General features: G+C 36.1%; 1 protein-coding gene across 2 annotated transcripts in view; it reads right to left on the bottom strand.

Annotated features, from left to right (window-relative positions):
• Window positions 1-23,069, bottom strand: part of LOC111053472 (cytoplasmic polyadenylation element-binding protein 2) — a 483,681-nt gene that overhangs the window by 232,041 nt on the left and 228,571 nt on the right. The window contains exon 2 of one of the 2 annotated variants that reach the window (XM_039425785.1): window positions 9,959-10,172. In XM_039425785.1, the coding sequence (XP_039281719.1) occupies window positions 9,959-10,172 (214 nt within the window). The remainder of the gene's footprint in view (window positions 1-9,958; window positions 10,173-23,069) is intronic. The other variant, XM_039425786.1, reaches the window with a different exon arrangement.

The raw sequence follows: 23,069 nt of genomic DNA, 5'->3' as shown, positions 1-23,069 counted from the left end.
CACTCGTTCTACTAAATTCACGATATTAACATTTGCCAGACATCAGTCTGTCACCCGTTAGGATGCCATGCAGAATTTACCTTGCGAGGAATTCCAGGATAGGTTACGTGACACCCGACATCTGAGACAAGTGAGACAGAAGAACAGGCAAAGAATGAGAGGGACAGATGGGATGCCCGGCAATAAAAACGAAATACGGGACACTTAATGCCCCTTCACACAGTATCATGTTATCAGAGTTCCTCCAATGAATGTCTCATGACATTCTCGTCCTTCACTGGCTAATTTCTGCTGACTTGGCTTGAAAGTCCTTCCAAAACTGCTGACTCTTAATTATTCCAACGCGCCTAAAACTGACTCCTGTCTACGTTAAATTGGGTGTTCCCAAGGCAGTGCTTTATAAAAAATGTCACTTTCAATGGCAACTAATTAACGTCCTTCCTTTTTCCTAGTTGCTTGAAAAATCTAATAATTTTCACAGTCTCAGTTGAAGGTTCGACCTGGTATGCGTGTTACTTCTTACAGAAATTTTAATGAAATGATAATGGTGAAAAAGGAAGAAGTGATTGTTGAATTCAGAGGAGAAAGGCTACAATAATTACATGTATCTTGTTGTAATGACAATATACGACAACTTCATTTTTCTTTAACTTAAAAAACTTTAACTTAAATTCATATTTGTTTCTTATTATATAACCTGAAAATAAGTCTATATTTAGTTTATATTATAATGCCTAGGCTTTTGCACATTTGAAATGATTGAAGGTTCTTCTGATCTTCTTGAAGGCAGAACTGGCCTCAAGCATTTGTTCCAACAAAAGTACTGATAGCACGACTCTTATCTCAAATAAGCGATAATAACACTGAGATATGAGAAATGCGAGGACTACCAACCTCTTAGATAATATTATCATTTGGAATGGTATCATCAATAGATTATAATAAAGTTATATCTTCGAAATATCATTGTTTCATAAAAATCCGGATAGCAAGACTCACATGCTTTGTTTTTTACTGTCAACTCATCATGAGAGTTCTTATGCAGCGTTTTAATGAAAGTACAACCCCTACCAAAAATGCGACTGGAAATATTCATCACCAGCGTGTCCTACTTTCTCGTTGTGTGTGTGAGTGTGTTTTAGTGGGCAAACCCAGTCGTGACGTACAACCTTGTTGGCCATATAACAAATCGGCAAAGATTTCTGCATACAAATACAGAGAGATTCCGGGCGTCGTTACCATTCCATAGGCTCCACCAGCCACCGCTCTAGTAAATGGCAAGCTATTTGTGATGCTTACATTTATATCAGGACGCCAGCTTACATTTCCCCAACCCCGTACCCTGAAAACCCCCCTGACCTTTCCATTTCACCACCCACTGACTGCTTATCCACGCAAGAAACTCTTTCCTCTCACTTCCCTCTCTCGCTTTCCATCTCACCAAACTTGAAATTTGAATCAGCGAGTCTCATCTGTCTTCCCCCACCCCTAAACGTCAGCTATCCAAAATGTAATCTTCCACGACTGGCTTGGTTTCTCGGGAAAACTCGAGGAAAAACGATGGAAGCACCTCTGCAAGGTCTGATTATTCCTGCATCTACAATTACTTTGATTTCCGACGCATAAAAAGGTGTTATTATTTTCATTCACAGTTGTTGAATGGGAAAGGTATCTGTCTCGTTGTTCCAGTTAGATGTCAAGCTTTTTCATTTTGTGAGAAATTATGTCTGGTTCAAATAAATTAATCCCATTTTATGTCATCAGTTACATTTCTACATTTTTCAGGATCATACCGAGCATTGTCCTTAATTTTTGTGTGGGTGATAAAAACCTTGAGGAGAGATTAATGTAGTTAGATTTTAGTAAATTCTAAACAGAACAAAAAATGAGATCGAAGGCATATGGAAAATAAACTGACACTGATACTTCCAACACTTTTCAACAGAAGATTTTCAACATCTAAGTGTTGATTCATGGTGATTGTGAATTGATTGCGAACTATATATGAATTTAAAGTATTGACAGTGACTCATGATAGTTCTTTTCAATGTCTTATAATAAAAATATGTGGGCGATATTCAGTATGATAACAGTGGATCATACGTATTTTTTTTTAAAACTGGGAAACAATCAGAGAAATTACTGCTCTCGTTTAATGAAAACTTTCTACAAGAAACTGGACTCAAAGCATGTTGAAACTACTACATCATTTATGCTTCATGTATTTATAATACAAGTTCCCATTTTCGAGGGTTTGATGAGCTTATAAATTGCTTGAACTTGCTCAGTCGATTTATGATATTGGTATTTGCTATATGAAATTAGTAATGATCTAGCTTGATAATATTGGTATAATATGCAATGTAAATTTAAATTAATATTTTAAATTAAGGTTGAAAGCAGTTTTGGACGAATGCCTGCTGTTTAAACCTGGATCGTATCTATTGTCTATGAATGAATGAATATGGCATTGGTATTGTTCGAACTTACCAAGTCGATTTATGATTTTGGCATATGCAATATGGTATAATTGGTATGGGTATTGTTCGAACTTGCTCATTCGATTTATGATATTGGTATATGCAATATGGTATTGGTATTTTCTGGATCTCGCTATTGATATTCCAAGTAATTCTGGAATAAAAAATAAAGTTTAATGTACGAAATGAACATTTTTGTTTGTTTCAAAGATAGTATGTGAGCCAACGTGAAGTACAGGTTGAAGAATCATATCACAGTGGATCAGAAATCCTCTAGCATGAGATACTGTTCAGCCAGTCTCGTTGTTTTTGAGGGTAATGACTGAGATAATAGCTGAATTCCTCCTTTCAACAGGGTATGACGAGAAGTATGTGGACTTGACCGTTCTGAAAAAACATAACCTACAAAGTACGTAGTTGAGACGGACGGTCTGCTACTATACTGTTACGACCACACATACGTCCCACATATATACGTATATAAATTCTTGTAGCATTATATATATATATATATTGGCGTGTGGTAACATGCAAATCAGACCATCTTCAGCCACAAGTTGCTTCCTTGTCAGTCGTCAACCTCACAAAACCCAACCATAAAACTTTGCCGTTAACTGGTTGAGTTTATGGTGACTCGCCGCTCTTTGATTCACATTCACTCTGTGCTTGTCGTACATTTGTGCTTTTTATTCCCTTTTCAAGCGTTTTCCATTTCTTTCCCTTTATCATGCCACTCTTTTTCATCATTCTTTATTACCCGAAAAAAGTCAGCCAACAAAATTCGTTTAGCTTGGGTGTGTTTCTCGTCGTAAAGAAAGCTGCAGAAACAGTCCTGAGTGTTGATCTGTAATAAGACTTATCTATTCGTTGGTTTTCCAGTTCAAGAGTTTCTGATGATCCCTCTGGCTGTATTGCTATGGCAAAGAGATTTTAGATATACATAATCAAAGAGGAAGAAAGCAAGTACTGAACGTTGAATAAGCTTTTCCAAGTAATTACTCAAGTAATACTAATATTATGAATTGAAGTGATACTTATACTACAGTAAACATTAAATCAACTGGTAAAAAATTTCATCGGGCTCCCTCGTGAGTCGATTCATGTTTTTTTGTACATTTTTTTGCTAACTCACTACTTGAAAACTGAAATTGTGAGAATAAAATAACGCTGACCAGTTATCAAAATATTTTCCAGTTTGCAACCTCATTGGAGTGCAAATATTTTCGTTGATGAGGGCAACAAAATTGATGAGTTTGTGCTAATCATCCAATGGCTGGATCTTCCATTGCGCGATACGATCTTCCATTTACGCGCAAAAAAGGCTCTTATCTAAGTTGAAAACGTGATTGACATAACACTGTAATTAATTAAAGAGCTGGAAGTTTTCCGTCCTGTTCTTCCTCACTTCTTCTACCATCATCATCATCATCATCATCATCACCATGATCGTAATCATCATCAGATGGTTATGTGCCTTTTCCATCATTTATACTTTTCCTCCCTATTTCCTCTAACTTATTTTACCTTATTCATCCCGTCTCTTCTATTTCTCCATTTCCTTTAGGAAAGGGCTCCTTCTTCTACATTCAGAGGCCAGTTTCATGACTCTTTGCATTTGCATTGCCGAGATTCAAGTTTGTAATTTTTCGTAGATTCAACACTTAGAGCTTATTCAATTCATCAGCAACATTGATAAATTGTGGCACTCTTCTGTACTTCCTTCTTTATTTTCGCCGTTCTACTCATTCCCAAACTTCTTTGTTATTTTTCTCTACACTCTCTTCATCTTCTTCTAGAACCTTCTTCTGTTCACCCTCTTCTTCTAATCATTCCCTCTTCCTTTGTTATGTTTCCATGTCTCTCTTCTTCATTCACCACTTGATGATGTTAAATAGTACTTTCCGTTCCCCTTTCGATTTGCGAACAAGTATTTTTGGTTCATTGGTCGTTGGATTCGAGTCCCCTTCACCCTACCCCCAACCAACAAAGGAAAAGGGTCGATGCAAATATTCGACGTATAAAAGGCGTCGAGTAGGCATTCTAGAAGATCGACTCCTCTGCTCTCTGCTAATTAGGTAGAATGTTACTTCCCTCCCACTCCCGCCACCAACCACCCATTGTCTCTCTCACGCTTTGCCCTTCGATTTCCATTTAGATCAGTTTTCGCGTTCAATTACCCTTTCTCGTCCCACCTACAGAAACAGCCCAAGACGAATTTTTCATCACCCAATTCAACATTTTCTCATTAAGCGCTTTCAAAAAAAAATCATCTAGACACTCAGGCGTGTAGAGTGAAGTGTAACGTGAAGCTTCCAATGGAATAAATTTTCCTCGCGTAAGATGAAAGTTTGTAATTGGAAAGCATTAATAATATTGGTGTGGTCAATGTGGCAATGTTTGCAAGCTTTATTTCTTGGAAAGCTGAATCCCATTAAGGATGGATGGTTTTCCCAAAATGGCCCAGCGTCATTGCTCCGAGCTACTTTGCTGTCTACTATTACATGAAAAACGGATCCTTATATTTCAAAACATAATCGTAGATGGTATTATGCCCTTTTTCTATGGATAAATGAGTCCATTTTCTCCACAAAATAGGTAGGAACGTCCCAGAATAGGTTCTAATTACAAAAGTAGATAAGCATTCAAACCCACAAATCTTTTGAATTCCAATTATTTTTTTACCAGCTATAACCTTTTATGAAATAACAATAAAAATATTCTATATTGAGCGATGGTGGAATCATGAACGGACAAGTGCCTCTGGTGGTGAGATAGCTAGTTTGTGCTTCTCACCCCTCTCCCCTCGCCTAGGGGAAGGCAAGATAACCTACCCTCTTCCATCCTCATCATCCAACCACGGGTCTCCTACGGACAGTCAGTCAATGTGTCGGTCGAAGATACTCGAATGTAGACAAGGCCACGTAAATCATTCCGTGATTTGTTCTTTTTCGTTCCTGCATGTGTGTTACGTTAAATAAACGCATGTAACGTTCCGTGATACAACCAATTATCGATATGAGCAAGCGTTATCACAAGGCAACTCTACAAACCTACATACAGTCATCTACATCAGGCATCTCCAAAGGTTAATGTAAATTTAGCATATTCTTACTTTCAGGGGTTGTAAATTATTTTGTACATAATCTTAATAACCACCGGTTTGTCGACAGGACGAGTTATCAGGCGGACTTAGGCTCAACTCACACTTACTCGACTCAGGTCGAGAAGAGACTCAGTCGAGAGCATGTGCTTCCAAATGGTGACACTCAGATCAGTCGATTCTCGTCTCCGCGACTGTCACCATTTGAAAACACATGCTCTCGACTAGAGTCGAGTCTCTTCTCGTAAGACTCGTGAGACTCGTAGAGTCGCGTAAGTGTGAGTTCAGCCTGGTGGTCGTAAGACTAGAACACCTCTCAACTTTGGCAAAATTCAACAACCTTGATGTATTCTACATCTCACTCACTCTACGAATCCATACTATAGTGAGGTCCACGTTATAATTACAGTATTTGATTAACTTTGGTTTTGCTTTCCTTGTCTATCATTCGACAAAGCCGGTGGTACTATCCTTTTCTAGGTCCACAACGATGCCAATTATGTATTTTACAGTGTAGAAATAATATAATTAATTAATGCAGAGAATCGGCATCGCTATTCTTCTATCTTTATTCACTGCCATTATAACGTGGACCTCACTATAGTATTATTTCTGGTCATTTCTACGCAATAGTATCTTTGAAAAACGTAATACGCTATAGACGAGAGGCTCAACAATTGATTGGAGAGTGATAAAAGTTTTATATGATTCGAGGTACATTGGAAAAAAGGACAATGAAATTTTGAAGAGTGATACTAGAGAATTTGCTCATGATGATGGGAGCTTCACTAAATAGTAAATATAGGGAAAATAAAAAAATCGTTGTTAATGAGGTTTGAGTAATAGTTAAGCATAGAAGAATGATGTTAGCTCAAGACAACCTAGTTATATTTGCTTCAAATGTTGGGTATTGTCAGCTCAAGACAACATAGTAATAATCGCTTGAAATGTTGAGGATTTATTCTTGGAAAATGAGTTCACCCGGAACCTAAAAGGAACTCCAATTGTGCATACAGTTTGGTATGCTAGGAGTTGACAGTTTCAGGGCATTTCACTCAATTTTTGTGTCGCTTGTTAGCAGCATTCAACTATAAAGTGTTGGTTGATGTCCAATTTAATAACTAAGATGAGACAATTTTTGAAATGAATTCAGAGGGAATGGAGGAGGAATAAGAAAAGTTAGCGCTTCACTGGCGACCGACATTTTTCCAGATGAATTTCAGAGATAACTTTCATGTCTGAAGTTCAATTTCATTTCAGAAGTGCACTGACTGTGTCTGCCTTTCCAATCCAATCATCTCTGTCTCCTTTCTTCCCATTATTTTCTGTCTTTCTTGATCTTGTTTGAAGGATAGATGTGTTGGCGGAGTCGTGGTGCATCAATACTTTGCCAAAGGGTCTTGGTAAAAAATTCCCTTTTGGAATTTTTGTGCTCGCTGAACACAACCCTTCACTGATCGAATTATTGTATTAGGAAAAAACCTCAATCAAGAAAATGTAGTTTATAAAAATGGAAAGTTTGATTTCAATTTTGAAGAAAAGGAATTCCTTGAATTCTTGTTGATTATTTCTTTTTTCATTTCTATTCTCAAGTTCTTCTAGTTATTTATTATCAGAGTGAAACTAGACACGAGGGACTTTAGACTGGAAATTAGGGGATTTTCGCGGAAGTTACTGGCGACCAGTGCTTGACATTACGTCACGTTCCATTTACAAAAAATGAAATCCGTTGGATAGAGCCTGGGTTTGCTTAATATAGTTTTAATTATCAGTTTTTGTGCTACAAATAATTCAGCAATATGACAGTTGAAACAGCCTCCCAAACAACTATGCCATACTGCAGAATTGATTTGACAAGAGCATGATACATCATTTCCAGGTGGTTGTTATTAAGAATTCTGTTAACTTGGTAAATTTTAAAAGATAAATATCTCATTTTTCTACAAATGTATTCAATATGAACATCCCGTTTAAGGTTTTCATCAATTACGATTCCCAAGTACTTAGTATTATTGACTTTTTTAATGGTGGGACAATCACAATTACCCAAGTTTGAATTGCACTGAGAATGGAGTTTCAAATCTTGATTCTCGTTAGGCTGCCCTACTCTATTTGCAGAAAAAGTTATGTAATTAGTTTTTTCAATATTTAAACATAAGGTATTCTTAATTAAAAGCATAATATTTTCAGCTATGGTATGAACTTCATTCCATGAATTATCGTGAAAAAAGCTGCAGTATCATCTGCAAAGGATATCACAGTTGAGTTTAGAAGTCTTAAATTTAAAAAGTCATTTACATAGAGTATGAAAAGGATGGGAGGAAGTACAGTACCTTCAGGAAGACCATAAGAAGTTAAGTTAGTTACACTAGATTGATCATTTATTGTTAGGGACTGGGTTCTATTACTCAGATAGCTTTTAAACAATTCAAGCGAGAGTCCTCTGAAACCATAGTACTCTAGTTTATTAAACAAAGTATTATAAGGTATTGTATCAAAAGCTTTGCGTATATCCAGGAAGACCGCAATAGGTTTCTTATTGGAGTTTATTTTATCAGATAAAGTATTGATGAATTTTATTAGAGCGTCAGATTTACTTATATCATTTTGGAAACCGAATTGGTTCTTGTTGATTATTTTTTTAAGAATCAAGAAAGAAACAACTCTTGACTTTATTAGTTTCTCCATTATTTTAGCAAGGTTGCTGATAAGACTAATCGGTCAATAATTATATGGATTAGTCGGGTCACCTTGTTTGAATAGAGGTTTTATTTTGGCTGGTTTGAGGTGCTCGGAAAAATATCCCTCTTCAAAGCATCTATTAAAAATGAAAGCGTGAGGTTGAGATATAAAATTGGCTATTTTCTTCAGCGCAATATTACCTAGACTATCGATACCAGGACTGGAGTTGTTCTTTAGATTTTTAATAGTTGCCTCAACTTCAACTGGGCACGTTGGTCTCATAAAAAACGTGTTATTGATCTGTATTGCAGGAAATCGATCACCAGTATTATCAGGGATATTGATAGTTTGAGCTTGTAATTTACCCACATTTGTGAAATAATTGTTCAGGGAGTCAATAAAAGCCATACGAATATTATTATTATTATTATTAATTGATGAAATGATGATCCTACTTAAAAGATAATAAAACAACATTGTTAAAACATAACTCTGCACGACAACACGTGCTTTGATTACCCTTGATTGCCAATCCTTCATTGGCCTATGGCTTGGTTATGCATCATTGGTCATACTTTGAGATAGAAAAATAAATAAATGTTTATTTCCCCAAAAAAACTAAAACAACATTAAAACTTTGTAAAAAATATAAATAAAAAAAAATAAAACAACATCAATTACACAAAATATTAGATAAATTACAATTACATACAATAGTTAGTAACAAAAAATTCTTATAATGTGTCCTCTACTAGTTTAGTTTTTCTGTGTGGAAATTGACCTACTCCACTATGGCGAACCATGCTCTAGAGTAGGTTTTGTTTGTTTTTTTTTTTGTGCGTATTATTAATTGGTTAGTGTTTAGTGAGTCATAAGGTGGTTAGTTGTTGTTTGAAATAACGTTTTCTATGTTTTGTCTTCCTTTGATCATCAATTAATTAAGTACTATTGTTTTGAACTTTCTAGGATGATTAATCTGTTTGAAGTTCGCAGGAAGTAGATTATATAATTTTGGTGCTAAATGATTGAAATGTCTCTGGTATAGTGCCTTCCTTGCAACATTGGTGATGAGAAGATTCCTGTATCTGGTGTTGTGGTTGTGGTTTCTGGTTTGAAATGTTGTTGGGTTCTTGTGTAATCTGCATAGTATCTCTTGGAGTAAAGCTGTCTTGGATCCATCACGTCAAACTCACTGAATAGCTGGTCTGATGAATAGCGTGGAGGCTTCTGGTTGATGAACCTCATGATCAGCTTCTGTACCCTGAGAAGCGATTCGATGTGCAAGAAGCTTGTACCTCCCCATCCTACAATCCCATACAGCATGAGGGACTGTGCTAGAGAGAAGTAGATAGCTCTTAGATATCCCTTGTCGACCAGTGTCCTCAGAATCCTGAATCTGTAGATGGTCTTCCTCAGTCTCCCGCATAATTCATTGAGATGATGATCCCAGATGATGGAACGACATTGATAAAGCATCCCTGCTATGATAACTATGAAACTATGACAAGATGACTATGAAATATGATAATTTTAATTGATGAGTTGTTTGACTATCCTCCATTGGCCATCCTTCATTGGTCTATAAGGCTTGATTTTTCATCACTGGTCAACCTTTAAAACGATGAAACGACATTGATAAACCTAACAATGATATGATATCTTCATGATAATTAAATAGACGAATGATTGTGGTTACCTTTTAGATGATGGTCGGGTACCCCCTCGCCGCCGGCGTTGCCGCCTCCACTGCGGATGATGTCGTTGAGATAGTGCTCCAAGTTGCGCATGTCCAGAGCTCCGCCGCCCCCACCGCAGCCATGTTGGCCCCCGCCGCCTCCGCCATGGTGACCCCCGTGGTGCATGCCCCCGACCCCGTTCGCCGTTCGCTCCTGCACACACGGCAATTGCACCTTCAAACAAGACAATCATACCAACAACTATAGCACCAACTACATACCACTACAACACTACACTTCATTCAATGTGATAAAAAGTACAGTACACTTTATTCAATGGAACAAAATGATATCAATTACAGTAAAGTTTATCCAATGGGATGGAATGTCTTTAATAACAGTACACTTATTCAATGCAAAAATGTGATAAACTGATTTCTTCAAATTTTACTATCCAACGTCTATCATAAAAAAATTGCTATTCACCTAGTGTTATCTCAATCATTTTACTATATAAGCTATCCAGCAGCCTAACAAGTCAACGTTATGATACTTTAATTGAGTGGTCATAGATACAATAGAGTAGTCTATACAACAGTTTTTTCTGGTCTATAAAGAACTCAAGAGATGAACCTACATCCAACTTGTGCTTTGAAGACTCTCATTATGAAGCAGTAGTAGGCTATAGACTACTATTTTATTATAGATTATTATTTCAATAGACCTAGTAAGAAGTTTTATTACATAGAAATACAAGTACCCTTTTCCTTTCCTCCGAAACACACTAGTTTCAGGTATCATCCGCATTATTATGTGTCGAAAATATGGAGCGTTATAAGATCAATAATGATTTTTGCAATTCAATGGTATAAATTTAATTTTCGCGGTGTATAATACTTTACATATTAGTATTCAGTATTTATTTTTCGATGATACTGTTTTACTAGTATAGATACTAAAATCACTTCACTTATATGGGCTTCTTTATAGAAATTAATATAAAAACTTATAGTACCCTTTTATTGAGAACTTGAAAATATTTTAACGTTTTCAATAAAAGGGTACTATAAGTTCTTATATTGTTTTTTATTGATACTGGATACTGTTTTCTTGTGCTATTGTGCTCATTTTGTTGTTGTTATTATGTTTTGTAAAAGAAATATTACAATTGTGATGCATTATTATAATGGCACGAATTTTATTGAGCTCAACAACCAGGACGAAAAACTTGTTCGATAAAGGCTGTGTGGGATAGCTTCCAAACGAAAAACGATCAAAAGATTCGAATAAAATATGAGAAATTATAATAATAAATTGGTAAGACATGCTGAGCGTGGAAGAAAAATGAGAGTAAATTATGGAAAGGGGAGGGGGAAGGGCAGAGAGAAGTTTCAGTGCATTATTCAAGACACTCTCGCTCTGCCATGACAAAACGTTGGCTATGATCGCTTCCGTCGACTAGGACAATTTATTTTTAATATTTTCGCTTTCGAGAATTAGGGAAGGAAGGGGTAAAAGATTAGAGTGAATGAGAAATTATTTCGAAGATGATGATGGTTGAAAAGAGGGAGATAAACAAGAAGAAGGGGCAAAAAGCAAAAGAGGAGTTGGAGATGATGGAGAAGTTGATGATTATAGGATATGATGTCAGAAAAGAAGAAGAGACAACAAAATTCACTTGGAATGAGGGAGAAACAGGGAATAGAATAACGAAGGAAACGGGAGCAAATGAGGATTCAAAGAGGAAAGAATAAGAAGAGAGAGATTATGTCGAGGAGACGGAATGAATATAAACAAGCTAAAAAAAAATATTCAGAAGGGATGGGAATAAAGGTGGTGAGAAACGTTGAGAAACAGAGTGAGAAGAGAAATCTGAGAAAATGGGGAGGGGCAGAAGGTGGAAAAGGAGATAAAGGACAAAGAGGGGAGAGGAGGAGCTAGAGGCATAGGAGGAAGAGGAGAACTAGTTGGGAAGGAGGAAGAGGAGGAGTAGGAAAAAAGAGAAGGATGAGAAGGAGTAGATGAAAATAAGTTGAAGAAGGGGGAGACGAAAGAAAGTGGAAGAGAAAGTGGTGAAGAAGAGCAAGGAGAAGAAGAAAAATGAAGTGAAGAAGGAGATGGTAGAGGATGAAGGATGAGGAGAAGATAGACTGGGGGAGGAAGGAAGGGGATAAAGGGACTAGGAGAGAAAGGATGAGAATGAAGAGAGGAAAAAAGGACAGGAAAAATTACCTTGAGAAGTAAAAGGAGATGATGGAGAAGTAAAAGGAAAGCAATGACGGGTAAATTATGGCCAGACGTCCAGACTCGGCAAGAAGAGAGATTCGCCTCTTGTTAGGGCCGTTATAAATGTTGGACTCTTTTTTCCCCTCAAATATGAAAAATAAGGTAAGAAGGCGAATTTTTACTGGCAGGGATCAGGACACCCCAAGCTGCATGACAACAACACATGTCGACCGATTCATCTTGCAAGTCAAGTTAGGCCTGCTAACTACCTCTAATGTCAACTGCTAGATAAATTGGAGTGAGAAAAATGTTTCTTACTACCTTTCAGCTGCTTTTACTCAGATTATGTACTGGAAACTCCCCGGAATACAGACTAATCACATCTATGGAGGGGTTGAAAATATGAACCTATGATCTTGATGGGGTATAATTATGATCTAAGGATTTATTTCAGAATTGAGACAGAATCAAGCTGAGAGTTTGTTGATAATCTAGGGAACGGAAAATCAAGGAGGGAAAATCATTTTGTTCTACACCTAAACCTACTTTAGAGTAGTCATTGCCTGGATTACAAAGCTGAAAAACCAAAATAAAATTCACTTCGAGGAAGAAGACTTGGTAATGTTACAGTCAAAGTCATTAAGTCTATCAGACTATTAGTTTGACAGTATCTACAATAAATCAGTCTAGTCTATAAAACTTCGATTACTGAGTAACTGCTATAACAACGTAACTAAGCTGTATAAGTGTTTATGGGAATTGATGTGATTGTAAAATTATCATATAATTAATTACTATATAAATATAATTTCGTAATTGAATGATTCTATACGGCGAATTCTGGAAAGAACAACAGTAGATTCATACCTGAGTGTACCCAGAAAAATAAATAAAGAATAAACATAGTATGTTTTTTACTTTTTCAATATTACTGTGTTCTCAAATAGAGCCAGGTCCACACACTCACAAACTCATTGTCAGTCTTGCATGGTCATGCCAGATCTGACAAATAAGTTTTATGTGAAAATGTGAGATTTGGCATGAGTTTGATCAGGTTTGACAAACCAGGAAAAGTTTGATGACATGTTCCACTGAGAAATGCTTATCCTACAGTATTAAACGAGCAACTACTGTTTATATGTTTAGATGTTTATATGTTTGTATTTCACGGATCTCGAAAACGGCTCTAACGATTCTCACGAAATTTAGAACATAGTAGGTTTATAATATAAAGATTCGATTGCACTAGGTCTCATCCCTGGGAAACTCGCTGAAGGACATTAAAAGGATAATTATTATTCATCCTTGGAAAAACAGCTGATAATAATTAATATCGGGAGACCGAGCTTCGCTCTGGAATACAAAAGCATAGTACACATTTTATAACGAAAGAGGAAATTATAATATATTTATACTTTATAGAATGATACACTATGTTTGCTACACTGTTTGTTGATTTACCATTTAGTATTCTACACTAATAGCATCTAGTTACTATTTTGGACTTTTTAGAGTAAAAATTTAGCCCAACATTCACAACTATATGATGAAGTTTTCACTTGAGAATTACTTCTACTATTCAAAAAAGGAATGTTATACTATGAACAGTGAAAATTTATGGTGTCCGATATTTGTGAGGGGTGGACGGGTAGTGGTGGGACAGATTACATGTTGGACATGTGTGGCATGTACCATTCCAGGCCTTTGTCATCGTGGGTCATTTGTGATTGGATCGGATTGAGTTCGGTAAGGTGCATAAATGTAGCCCGGGCTGTCATTGACGATATTGGCATGATCATGCAAGACAGAATGAAGATAAGTTTGAGCATGTTGACCGGGCTTAAGACTTGGTCCATTTGGTTTTGCACCTATTTCTCTATTTGTTTTCTGTGGTGCAGCCTATTGTATCTTCACAGACAAGATATAGTAATTTCTGAGGCCAGGCTTTTTTGCAATCGGAACTGAATTTGATATTCAAAACTTCAAGTTGATTGTAATTTATAATTTTAGAACGGATGAAAATGGTGAATCAAGTCCTAAACAACACCGGTCACCAGATATCAGTGAATAATTTCAGCTGCTGATGATGGAATCAGACCGAAGCACTGGCGCCAAATCCGGAGCCCATAAATTACGCCCATAATGCAACAGTTCTTTAATGGTGGACAGCAGGCCGTTATCATTTAACATTAATGACCGCTAAACCAACTGTCAGGACCCGAATTACAGATTAATAAACGACTGTTACTAGACCCCTAACCCCGGCAGACAGACCCCTGTAATAAATTGATGGCGAATGCATGGATCAGTCTACTGTTCATTGCAAACAATTGAAACTGTCCCTGGTTCGATTGGTTTTGGTTTCAATGGAATCTAGAATGAATGAGGAGAATTATGATATCAATAAAATGGATAGGAAAAATTGGAATTAGCATTGTAATAAAGTTATGATACCGTAATAGCTGACTGTGACAATGGATATTGCGGTAAGCAATTTGAAAAGATTAATTCTATTTCAAAGGAGAGGCATCAAAGAGGGGTCTTCAAAAGCAAGTACAAGCTTTAAAAAATTCATTAGACAAATTATTCCATTGATAATTTTAAAAATTGATTCAGTTATAATCAGTTGTATCCAGATACATATTCTAGGAGTATTTAATTTCAATACATAGTTTTATACTCCTCTACTGTACATAATTTCCTATTGTATTTTTGAAAATCAAACATATTCTATCTATGAGAGGATTCTAATAGAATTCTACTAATCGGGATTTTATAACAGACATAAACAGTACTGTAATTTCAACCACCTTCCTTCGAAGATCTCACTTTATTTATTTTTTCAATGAAGGAGCAACTAGAACTGAGGACTGAAATGGAACATAATTCGAGTAATACATACGTGTATTATACACCTATGTATTTTCCTTTATATTATTATTATTATTATGATGCATTACGATTGGTAGCATACTTGATAATAAAAAACATTAATAGTTTTGTGCTGAAATAATACGTTTAAAACGTTTTATCAGAGACAAATAAATTTAATAGTATCTCTACTCTATGTTTTTATATTGGCGATGAAAACCAAGATACTGTATATTGGCGAAATATACAGGTGTTAATGTTCTTTAGATTTCATGATTGCAATCAAAGTGGATGAGATTGTACAATCCGGAGGATACAAGATTACAATCCTGCGTACATGATGTAACAAAGATTTATCTTCAGAGTGAAACATTACAGTTGAGTTGTATGTAGCGCTCATATTATTCAACTTGATGTGAATTACAGTGTTATATTGTACCCCCCAGTCATTTCTACAGATTAAAACAAAGTTATGCGTTTGCTGGCGATAATAAGGGTGGAGGAAAGGCCAAACGAAATGAACATTTCACTTGGAATGGAATGAGTTGGAAAGAAGAAATAAAAAATGAACACAATCTCTCACGCGTCGAATTACAAAAAAAAAGATAAACGAAAGTGCGTAGATTATTCAGATGAGGAAGAAGAAGACGAAGAAGGATAAGGAGGAACGAATCATTAACAAGGAGCAGAAATGAAGAAGACACTGGATCTGTCATTTGATGTTTTATATGTTTGTTTTTTTCAGAGTGCATATCTTTATGAAAATTTTGGCTATGTTGATGAGGGGGGGGAAGAGTTTGTGAGGAATTTGGGGTGTTGAAGTTAATAGAGTTGAATATTATCGTTGAAATGGGTCGGATACGGCATACTTCAGAACAGTAAACACTTTGATGGAGCTGTATATTTTCAAAGCAAGACTGGACGGGGATGAGGGTGGACTTTTTCACAACCACTTGAAAAACGGAATTATTTCCAACGAACAGAAGCGAGAAGGTGAGTGAGTGGGAGAGAGAGAGTGAGAGAGTAAGAGTTTGAGAGGAGGGCAGTGAGCTTTGTAAACGAAAATCGTTCCTCCTCTCCTCTGGGGAAACGTCTGAGGCGACCCCTTCAAACAGACATGAGTTCAGCCCACGAAAAAGGCGGGAATTTCAACGTTTTCCCCACTTTCATTTCTTCTTCTTCTTCTTTCTTTTCTTATTTTTACTTTCCTTTTGTCTCTTCACATCATCTTCCACTCTTCCAGCAACTTCTTCATTTCTCAAATCTTCTGCCTTTTTCTCCCTCTTCTCTTACTCTTCCAAAATAAATCACGTTTTCAGTTTTTACACGATGAGGGAAAGGAAGGGGAGCGAAATACGTATATGCTAAACACAGAAGAGTGCAAACGAAAGACAAGAAAGCCGTAGGAAATTCGAGAGAAAGTGTAGGAGAAAGTATTTTCCTCCCGAGAGCACGCCTGAAAACCCCCCCCCCCTCAGACAACTCCTACTCAAAATCTGTTCAAAGAGTGAGTAGAGCAGAGGGTGGATTTCTTAGGCACCGGAACAATAGCAATTATATAAAGATACAATGTGTACAAGGAAACTGCAAGCAAGAGGAGCCCTTGGGCCACTATTTTTATTCAGTCACTAAACTGAGTGTTGACTGTAGAGTTGGATTTGGGCGAGAATTATCCACAGAAACTGTGAACTAGTTGGCAGTGTTAAGGTCAAGTTTTATCCCTGACGGTTGAAGAAAATCTTTTGCTCAATGCTGAATCACAGATTGGCTAAATGGATCTAGAACAAATCCCACATCTTTATCAAAGGGTAGCCGAGTCATAGTTTTGAAAATAATAAAAAAATATCGAAGTTACCACAGACATTCTAAACAAATAATCTTGACGATTTTAAAAATTTGTGCTATTCTAAACAAATAATCTTGACGATTTTAAAAATTTCTCATTCAATTGAAAAATATTTACTCTTAGAATCCATGCAGAAGTCTTGCACAGGAAGTTGGTGAATAATACAGCTTATAAGTATTGCAGATTTAGTAATGGTTAATAATTGAATCGATATTAGTGAAAATATATATGAATACAATACTTCGTACATATTTGGTGCTGCAGTGTGCATTTGTAAGCTAATGGTGACATAAGATTATCAATATTGATGCTAGTGTAGTACACTTCAAGTCCTCTTGCTAGATAATAATAACATTTTCTAATCACAGAAAAATATCACAAGCTAGCCAGAGGTTTTTGGCCATGAACGAGAATTGTTTGATCAAGTCTAACTTTTAGAGTAACGTTTGAAAATGGCTAGTAAGCATTTTCCATTTGGCAATCTTTGGTTCTATGAGATCGAATTCTGAATTAATAATCGTCTCAAATAAGTTACTATAATAATAATAAAACTCTCTCAGATGCATAGAAGAATGTGAAAATAATAAGTAAATCCAAGTTGACTGGTTGAGTGGTAGAGAAGCCTCTCAAGTCGAACTAGTAAATAATCTTCTCAATTAATTTCATATTGTTTTCAAGTACTTTTCCTTATAGAAGAAAAATGTTTGGTATCTTTATATCGAGTCTATATTTCTCTATCTTTCTTTACGATAGAATGTAATGAATAGTCTAATACAACAATTATGATTAAAATTATAAATTGAAAATAGAATCTACATTAATACTTATTCATTGAGGGTTCAGCATTTCAGAAACCTTCCGGATATTCGATATAAAGATACGAAATGCAATGGCAGTCATCCATCTAATATCCACGCCTAGCTGGTGTGTATATCCTCGCGCATTCGCCAGCACGAGCGAACAAGCCGCATTTACAGTAACTCAATATTAAAATGCTGCTCATAGCTGTCGGGCTATCAATCTCAGACTCACACCTCGTGCCTCTCACTGACTCACTCACGATATTGCCTTGAGGGCCCTCACAGGAATAATTCCGCTTTTCGCCTCACCTCACCGCAAACCTGCAGTTTAATCTGAGCAGCGAGCGAGAGCATCCTATATTCAGATTCACCTAAAACTGTCAGCATCCTTTGTGAGTAACATCAATGCTTCCCTTTCCAACAGTACTGATAGGTTGAAGTAAATCGCAATAGCTCAGGAGACGTGACAGCATATTATTTATCTACTGCTTAGAAAAAATATTGTTACCACATCGCCGTGGATTATTACTCGCACCATAATCTGGTTCTGAATCCAAAGGAGTGATAATGAATTAAAATAGATGGATAATAATGCAACGTTATTGAGTGAAGCGGTTTCCAATCTAAGGTAATAGGTGCAGAGTGAGGTTGGTGTTTTAGTGAGCTACAAATCCCACATAGCGACTCCGCTGCCGCCGGGTGCCTTTTCCAAGGTTTTCCCACCTCAGAAAAAACATTATTGAGGGTACAACTGAAAGCGGAGCGGAGCGTGACGTGGCGTTCTAGAGCGGAGCGTTGCGTGGCGTTGCGGAGCGTTGGTCAGAGCGTTCATGGAAGTGTCTGAGCGTCAAGCGTGAAGGACCTAGAAAATGACTTTGTCTAAGTTTGCACGGACATTACTTTGTGAGAACAATTACTTAAGTCTCAAAGTATTGGATTTTGGCTAAGCCTGAATCGATGAATTTTTAAAATTTCATATAAATATGAATGAAATGGATTAAAAAAGCCTTACTTTTGAAGTGCAATAAATGAATTTTCTCTTTGAATAATCAAATAAACCTATACCATTAAACGAGCAACTTCTGTTTATATGTTTAGATGTTTATATGTTTGTATTTCACCGGATCTCGAAAACGGCTCTAACGATTCTCACGATATTCAGAATATAGTAGGTTTATAATATAAAGATTCGATTGACATAGGTCTTATCCCTGGGAGAACTCGCTATTAAAAGAATATTGAAAGGATAATTATTATTCATCCTTGGAAAAACATCAGATAATAATTATTTCGTCGTCTGTTGGTGATGGAAGTGAGTGAGCGAGTTCATGTGTGTGAGACTGTATCAAAATTATGACTCAGCTATCGAACTTTTTTAATCATTCAATCAGTTACTTAGTGCCGGTTGCAAAGGTGCCGGGTTATTTTCAATCCTGATTAATTCCAGTAGATCCATCTTTTTGAAATGGCCTTCTCTGTTTTGGTTCACGTGAAGTTAATCAGGATTAAAATATAACTGGCTTTTGTAAAACTGGGCCTTTATGAGGGAAATTTTTGCATTCCTCTGCGAATTAATCTCAATTCACTGTTATTAAATAGAACATTTCTGTATGAATGTTATTATAATTTCTTCTTTCGTAATAAATTGTTTATGCTTTTGTACTCCAGAGCTCGGTCCCCGATATTACACATTACAGGGGAATTCGAGCAAACATTAAATATACTAGTGTATAGTGATGTGAAAATGTAGTAGAATATTTGCATTATTATCTACTTAATACTATATTGATACTTGCATTATTATCTACAAGAGTAGACCACTAACATGTACATTGGTAAGGCACTCGCACTTTGACGTTCCGCTCGTAAACGCTCCAAAAAACAAACCAGCTTGTTCCAAAAATTGACGCCACGCTCCGCTCTGCGAGTAGACGCTTCCAGTGTGTTTTAGCTCATTACTTAAAATAATATTGTTCACGACGCTCCTCAACGCCACGCCACGCCACGCTTCGCTCCGTTCAGCTTTCAGTGTGGTTGTACCCTAAGTGATATTGAGTACGTATTGTTGAATGATAAAACTCTTCTACTTTGTAACAATATTTGTATGAAGGTATCGCAGTAGAAATGTGAAGATTATCATTGATGTGGAATCAGAAGTGGTTGGTTTGTGAAACATTGAATATGATATCAAATATAATAAGAAATTGAAAATATGGTTGGTGTGACGTGCTATCATTGAATATCGATTACGAGTTAATTGAAATAGACACAATGATAATAAATTCAAATTGATGAACGATGAATGAGTAAAATGAATACGTTATCATCAAATATGAGAAAAAAATATTTACAATAATATGGAGGACTAATGAAGTGATCATGACCTTCTAGTATATGAATGTACTGTCAAAACTCATCAGAGATGTGACTGTATGATTATACTTTCAGTGAAAAATGAATCGTAAACTGTAATAGAATAAATAATTGAATTGATTGTGGGTTATTGAGAATGTACTCAAGGAAGGAGTGTAATATGATGCTACCAGAGATAAAAGAATGCACATTATCTTCTCTCTGGATGCTACTGACTGAAATGAGGCCAATTTAAAAAGAATTCAATTACACTAAAACTCGATTGGTTCTCAATCTAACATCACCATCCCATGGAACAAATCATAAGTACCGATAAATTAAAACACGATTTTTTCAATTGATTATGTCAAATCTTATATTGCCAATGAAAAAAATAAAAGCACAACCGTAATACCTACAGTTTGTCCTCACGTTGACAACACTCTTATGTGCAATTTTTCGACAGAGATTTAGAAGCAGAATAACCGGATGGTTTCAGAGATTGAATCAACTCAGCAAACAATTGAATGTGCCAACACCGAACACTCCACACTTGAACAGTAATAGAGTGCAGGGCGCAGTAAGCACAAGCAGCCGGGTGCCGCTTGCTGCTTGATGAGCGAACATTACTCAACGAGCTACCATCATTTGCGCCCATCAAATAGATGGCCCATGGCCCAGCGTGGAAAGGTAATCGACCAGCCTGCCCGAACCTCTTCTTATTTCTATTACGTTCTCTCATTGTTTCTTCTTCATCGTCTGTCTTCTTCTCAATTTCGCTTCTTCTAGAATTCCTTCTTTTAATTTGCCTTTTAAGTTGAATGACTCATCAATTAATTACCACTTCAGCACAATATTACAAGTTATTTTAATCCAAATTGACATTCATCTGCATATCGATCAATATTATTAATCACTCATACTTTGTCAAATTCGTTGAGTAGTGGGCAATATTGACATTTAGTATGAACTAAGGTTTGTCTACTTCTTTTTTTCTTCTCCATCTCCTTCTATCCATTATTTTTCCTGATTTACTCTTCTATGGTTTATAAGACAGTTTATCTACTATAATCTGATCTTTACATAAAATAATCTTTACATAAATAGAAAAATCTGATCTTCTGTTCCAACTATCCAAGAATTTAACTGTTTGTATTTGTCTACATTGTCCACTTCATCATTCCTTCTTCCAATTCCATCTTCTTTCCCTCCCAAGTCCCAATTTATTGATATACTTCTCAAAGTTTTGCCCTTCCAAGTCTTCCACACTGGATTTTTACTTCAACTTCGTCACCCTCTTTTACTTCTGCACTGTTATTCTTCTGATGTGTCATCTTCTCAACCTTTTCGTTGCCTTCTTCTTTTTCTTTTTCGTCACTCTGTTCCCCTTCTCTTCATCAGTCTAATTTACTACATGCGTTTTACATTCCTTCCATTATTACATTTACATTCTTACATTTCTTACAGTTTTACATTCTCCTGAATCATCTACTTCTTCACGATCTACACTTTATCTTCTTAATCTTTCTCTTCTACTTCTTCTCTATTTATTTTTTCTGCATACTTATATATTTTTTCCTAATTCAATTGTCTTCTTCTTCTTTTTCTTCCATTTCTTCTGCAATTACGTACTATTCTTCTCCTCGTCTTCCTCCATCTTACTCTTGTCTTCTCCCGTTTCCTCCTTGTCTCCTACATGTCTTCTCCCGTCTTTCTCTTGATCAACTTTTCCTCCTTTTATTTCTAACATTTTGAATCGTATACCTCTTCCTCCTCCTCCTCCTCACCATCTCACCTGATCTTATTCTTTCCCTACATCCTTTTATTCACACTTTTATTTTTAAGCACTTCTAACAGCTTCAAATGCAAGTAAATTAAGCAGCTGCTGCGGCATTAGCCATTCCTGCTAATCTACAAACAACGTCGCTCAACTTTCCCTATCCATTCCCCTTCCTTCGTCATCCCCAACCACCACCTCATCATCCACCAAAAACAAAAGGAGGGGCGACCTGCAATGAATGATGACCACTTGGCATGTGAACTGGCACTTTCATAGCCCCAAATAAAAACGTAGCTCGCCTTTCGGATCAGAGTTTGTGGTTACTGTGTTTTCAACCAATTTCAGATGTGCTGCAATCATTGCCACATCGGATGGAACCGATTCCAAGGTACAGATTACTCTATCGAGGTACATAGGTATTAGTGTAAGTATAGGTATTACTCTATCAAAAGGTAGTTTAATAGTCTGAAGAATAGTCTAGGTAACAGAAATTGAATTTTTATTGGAATTAGTAGAAAAAGATTAGATTAGATCATATTGGATTTCTTTATAATTTGGAAGTATATGAAAAATTTTATATTTTCTTTTTACATTTTTATTAATATAGAATACAATTATTGAATACCTCGCACTCATACACCATAACTTCTCGTTCATGATAATTTGAATTTCAGCAAAAAACACCATTTAATATTACAATAATATGATTATAAATTATTCATTATAATTATTATGCACGAGCTTGAGAATAATTATTGCATTATTTAAAGAAGGAAATTCCTATCTCTTCAAATTTCTTATCAATACTTTAAAATAGTAATCTATCTACATAAATCAGTAAATCAGCGTAGATTGTTGAACAGATACCACTCCATCCTATAATATCGGTATTCTTTCCATTAACCGTCTACTGAAATGAACGGCTGGAAAAGATTAATCTGGATAAAGAGCATGAGCAATGATCATCAGTGGTGTTAATTGAGAATGCCAATTAGAAAAGGTTTCAAGGAATTAAACATAGGAAATTTAAATTTGACTACAGAAAAGTAAGATTGTACAGTGAAACAGTGAACCAAATTGAAAGTAATATGACTTGGATTATTGGATTTATATTTGGAGCTAAATGAAAACATTTGCATACTCTGGATATATCACTTTGACAGTAGCAATACACAAAGGCTGAAGCCGTCTATTGCACGTGAAATTTGCCTAAGCATACTCATTTAGTCACTTGGTGCCATAACAAATTGCATTTT

Source organism: Nilaparvata lugens, chromosome 4 (assembly GCF_014356525.2).
Source record: "Nilaparvata lugens isolate BPH chromosome 4, ASM1435652v1, whole genome shotgun sequence".
In the NCBI taxonomy this organism is placed as follows: domain Eukaryota; kingdom Metazoa; phylum Arthropoda; class Insecta; order Hemiptera; family Delphacidae; genus Nilaparvata; species Nilaparvata lugens.
The sequence above is the reverse complement of the archived record's forward strand: the minus strand, read 5'-3'. Positions and strand labels throughout refer to the sequence as shown.